General features: G+C 36.9%; 2 protein-coding genes across 2 annotated transcripts; one reads left to right on the forward strand and one right to left on the reverse strand.

Moving 5' to 3' along the window:
• Positions 1-387: 387 nt before the first annotated feature.
• Positions 388-2,974, forward strand: LOC146953217 (uncharacterized). The gene is made up of 5 exons (XM_085741185.1): positions 388-861; positions 954-1,189; positions 1,271-1,898; positions 1,975-2,112; positions 2,195-2,974. Exons 1-5 carry the CDS (start codon positions 391-393, stop codon positions 2,972-2,974), a joined length of 2,253 nt encoding a protein of 750 aa, XP_085597311.1. The 5' UTR covers positions 388-390.
• A 327-nt stretch (positions 2,975-3,301) lies between these two features.
• Positions 3,302-4,548, reverse strand: LOC146953218 (uncharacterized). The gene is made up of 2 exons (XM_085745450.1): positions 3,919-4,548; positions 3,302-3,833 (listed from the first exon to the last, which is right to left on the reverse strand). Exons 1-2 carry the CDS (start codon positions 4,063-4,065, stop codon positions 3,486-3,488), a joined length of 495 nt encoding a protein of 164 aa, XP_085601576.1. The 5' UTR covers positions 4,066-4,548; the 3' UTR covers positions 3,302-3,485.
• Between the last annotated feature and the right edge of the window lie 358 nt (positions 4,549-4,906).

A 4,906-nucleotide genomic window follows, 5' to 3' on the forward strand; every position in this document is an offset into this window, starting at 1 on the left:
GATGGTGAACATGGTATAAGGTTTGAAAAGTTTAGACCAGAGCAATTAAATGCAGATTATCAATTTAAGTTAGGTATGGAATTCAATTCACTTAAGTAATTCAAGGATGCAATACGTGAATGGAACGTGCTCAATAGGTATGAAATTACCTTTTTGAAAAATGAAAGTTATAGGGCAAGGGCAGTTTGTAAGGGTAAATGTGGGTATTTGGCTTATTGCTCTAAAGTGGGGGACAGGCACACTTACCAAATAAAGACTTTGCAGCCAAAACACAAATGCTCCAGGGATGTGAAAAATAGATCTGCAAGCTCAAGGTGGGTGGCAAACTTTGCTGTGGTAAAGAAGCTTCAAACTTCACAAAAGGTAACAATCTCAGATATTGTGGAAGACATGAGGACAAACCATGGAGTGGGTATTACAATGGGTAGGGCTTGGAAGGCTAAAAAGATTGCTCAGAGTATTGTTGATGGTGATGCTGATAGGCAATATGCCATGATTTGGAGGTATGCTGCAGAACTGAAAAGGGTGAATGCTGGAAATAATGTGAAGATTAATGTGGATAGACTAACCCCATCAATCCAACCCAGGTTTGGTTCTTTCTACTTTTGTTTTGATGGATGTAAGAAAGGTTTCATTAATGGGTGTAGACCATTTGTTGGGGTAGATGGATGTCATTTAAAGACCAAGTATGGGGGTCAGCTTCTAATAGCTGTTGGTAGGGACCCAAATGACCAATATTTTCCATTGGCATTTGGAATAGTAGAAACTGAGTGTAGGGAAAGCTGGAAATGGTTCATGGAGCTTTTAATGGATGACATTGGAAGGGATAGGAGATATGTCTTCATATCAGATCAACAAAAGGTTTACTTTTAAAATTCACATATTTTCTCAATTTTTTTTTTTGTATTGTTTCCTTTTTTTGTGCCATTACTTATATTGTTTTATACTGTCAGGGATTAATGAGTGTGTTTGAAGAGATGTTTGAAAGCATTGAGCACAGGGTTTGCCTAAGACATCTTTATGCAAACTTCAAGAAGAAATTTGGGGGAGGAACTCTCATAAGGGATCTGATGATGGGAGCTGCTAAGGCCACATATTATCAAGGGTGGAAAGCTAAGATGGATGAGATTAAGCAGGTTGACAATGGTGCCTGGGAGTGGTTGATGGGACACCCAACAAAAAGCTGGTGTAAGCATGCATTTAGTTATTACTGTAAGTGTGATGTCCTGATGAATAATTTGTCTGAATCTTTCAATGCTACAATCTTAATGGCCAGAGATAAGCCTTTTTTGACTATGTGTAAGTGGATTAGGAATTACCTAATGAATAGAATGTCTACTGCTAGAGTTAAACTTGATAGATGGCATCACAACATCATGCCTATGGCTAGGAAGAGACTAGATAAGGAGGTGTTTATGAGTAGGCATTGGAATCCAACCCCATCAATTGATGAGGAATGGCAGGTACAACATAGCTATAATGGCCATCAATTTATTGTTAATAATGCTAATAGGAGTTGTTCATGTGGTTTCTGGGAGTTGGTTGGAATTCCATGCAGGCATGCAGTGGCAGCTTTGGGGTACAGACAATGGAACCCTGAGAATTATGTGAATGAATGTTACTCAAGAACACAATATGAGAGGTGTTATCAGAATTCTATAAGTGCCATCAATGGCATGGAGATGTGGCCAGAAGTTGAGCAAGAAGGACTCTTGCCACCTGAATACAAAAGAGGCCCTGGAAGGCCTAAAAAATTGAGGATAAGAGAGTTTGATGAACTTGGTGGTAGGATAAGAAGGCCTGGAGTGGCTTACATATGCACCAAATGTGACAAAATAGGTCACAATGCAAGGAGATGCAACTCTGCAGTTCAGAACCCAGATGCTGCAAAGAGAAAGGTAAATTTATACAAGTTCAATTGTAAACTTATAGATTAATCCAGTTATACATGTTAATTGGTTTTTTGTGTTTCAGAGAAAGCCAAGCAAGAAGAATATTGCTGAAGACATTGCTGGTACTTCAAGAAGCATTCCAGATGTTGCAAGAATTCCATCAACTGAAGCAAACTTAACTGAGTCAGGAACTGATAACGTAGCACCTGCTAAAAAGAAGGTAAACAACAAATTGATGTCCTTATTTAGATATCTGATTGCAACTACTTTGACTGATGTCCATTTAAATCAATTTTCTGTAGAAGAAACTGTTAAAACAAGCTGAGCATGAAGGTGAGACTGTCAACACTAGCCAAGCAACTGAAGTGGATGTGATTAATGTCAACCAAAGTCAAGCAACTGTCAACACTAGCCAAGCAACTGTCAACCCTCAAGCAAGTGATGTGATTAATGTCAACCAAAGTCAAGCAACTGTCAACCCTCACCCTGCAAATACTAATGAAGCTACTAATTTCTTTGATGATATATCAGACGAAGTGTTAGCATCTTTACCTGACATTGTGACTGAAACTGAAACACAAGCTGAGCATGGAGGTGAGACTGAAACACAAGCTGATAATGAGACTGAAACAGAAGCTGAGAAGGTTGGTGAATCTGAAACACAAGCATCCAAGGTTGGTGAGTCTGAAACCCAAGTTGATGACCAAGTTGACACTGGAACAGCTGTTAAATATGGTCAACATATGAGGTTTGGACCAAGAATGTTGAATGTCCCAAGGCCAATTAATGGACCAAGAATGCTGAATGTCCCAAAGCCAATGAATAGACCAAGAATGCTGAATGTCCCAAAGATTACTAAGAGATGCAGTGGCAGGTTAAGGAAACTGAGGTGCAAGAACATACAGGGTCCAGGTGCTACATCTGATGAGCCTTTGGTCGTGGATGAAGATGAACATGAGGACATGACACAAGAGCCAACACAAGAACCAACACAAAACCCTACTGTCATTGCTTCCAAGGAAGGAATTGTGTTGCCCTATATCAGAACTATGCCTACACTTGTTTTTACTAAAGAAGACTGAGCTGTTTATGTTTTAAGTTAACTTTTCACTATTTTAAGTTGTGTAATGACTGTTGGTGTTTTGGTAATATTTTGGTGTAATGTTAACCTGCAAACATAGCACTTTAAGTGCATTACTGTGATGTAGGTTCTAATTAAGCATAGCACATTATGTGCAATATTTTGGTGTAATGTTAACCTGCAAACATAGCACTTTATGTGCATTATTCTGATGTTTTGTTCAAACATAGCACTTTATGTGCATTATTGTCTAATGCCTAATGTTCTTCTCATTAATTTGTGTCATTAACATCTTAGATTGCAAGTTAATTAGATAGATAAGAAAAACTTGACAGAAAAGCAAACTTCATTAATAGAGATAAAAAATCTCAATTGTGATTACATTTCACCAAACCAAAACACAAAAGGATAAACTTAGATGAACTAAACTAGAATTACATCAACTTAAAAACAACTGAAAAAAAGATCCACGACAACACAAGTCCAATCATCAGTCCTGAGCTTTTCTTCCTTTAGTACTGCAGCTTCTTCTTTGTTTTCATAAGCTTCTTTGAGGCATTTTCCTTAGCATATTCCTTGCCTAACTCCTTTCCAAATTCAATTCCAATTTCCTTTCCAATGTCTTTGCCAAATTCCCTCAGGTGTTCAGACAACAATCCACACTTATTGCAACCAACTTCAACATTTGAAGACGAATTATCAATGTTGTTCGAGCTAGTTGAACCCAGATTTTGATACTTGCTACAACCACCATCAGCCTCACGGTTATGGTTCTTTTCAGCAATTTTTTGAAGCATTGCTATTACTCTGGGATGATCAAGTTCATCATCCCATATGAACAAATTGCAGTGGTCATCGTTCTACACAAAAACAAAATCAACTCAGAATATTTAAAAGGATTTTCCATATGAAAAAAAACAAAATCAATCGACTATGCTAACTTACCTCCCAAAAATTTCTGCATCTCCAAAATTTTCTCTTTGGATTTTCGTCTGTGTTTGATACCCACAGTTTCATAAAAGCATTGCATCCACATTTGGGTTTGTTCCTTCCATCAGAGACCCCAACAGAAGATGCTTTGCTTCCTGCCATTTCAGTAACCCTAATTCCAAATCTGAAAGAGGAGAAGAAAGGAAGCAAAATGAACGGCGATAAGAGAAAGAAGATAAGTGAAAGGAACGAAGAGAAGAGAAGGAACAGAAAGCAACGAAGAAGAGAAGAAGAGAAAGAATTCGATTTGGAGAAGAAGAGAAGAGAGAAGATCTGTGTTATTTAAGAAATTTTTTTATTATGTTTTAAAATTAAAAAAATGAATTAAAAACATTTCAGAAAAAAAAAAATTGGTTTTTTAAAAATTTTAAATTTTTTTATTTTTAATGACGTGTTTAACACGTGGCAACACGTGGAATTAAAAAAAATAAAAAAAGAAAAGAAAATGCCACGCAGCTGCCATGTAGGAGATTCTGCTGAGTCAACTGGCTCAGGGGGCAAAACCAAAGAATCTCAATTTTACAAGGACGGAATCTAAAAAAAAAATTTCCTAGGGGGCAAAACCAAAAGTCACCTATATTACAGGGGGGTAAAAGCCTATTAACCCTATTTTTACCTATAGATTGAACTTTCTTCAATTTCATACTCAACTTATAATATTGTTCGAAAATTAATACGAACAATTTAAAATATAGGTTAATTATCAACACTAGACATGCTACATATATTTTACTTATAAATTTTAGGCCAAATACCTCCCTGGGTCCTTTAAGTTTCACGTTTGTAACAGACAGGTCCTTTAAGTTTCAAAGGTTACAAATAGGTCCTTTAAGTTTCTAAGGTTTCAGATAGGTCCTTAACGGAGGTTGATAGAAAGGACCTATCTGAAACAAACTCGCAACTTAAAGGACCTATCTGAAACCTTAGAAACTTAAAGGACCTA

The sequence above is a fragment of the Medicago sativa genome, chromosome 1 (assembly GCF_051527215.1).
Source record: "Medicago sativa cultivar Bolivia chromosome 1, Bolivia_mono, whole genome shotgun sequence".
Classification (NCBI taxonomy): domain Eukaryota; kingdom Viridiplantae; phylum Streptophyta; class Magnoliopsida; order Fabales; family Fabaceae; genus Medicago; species Medicago sativa.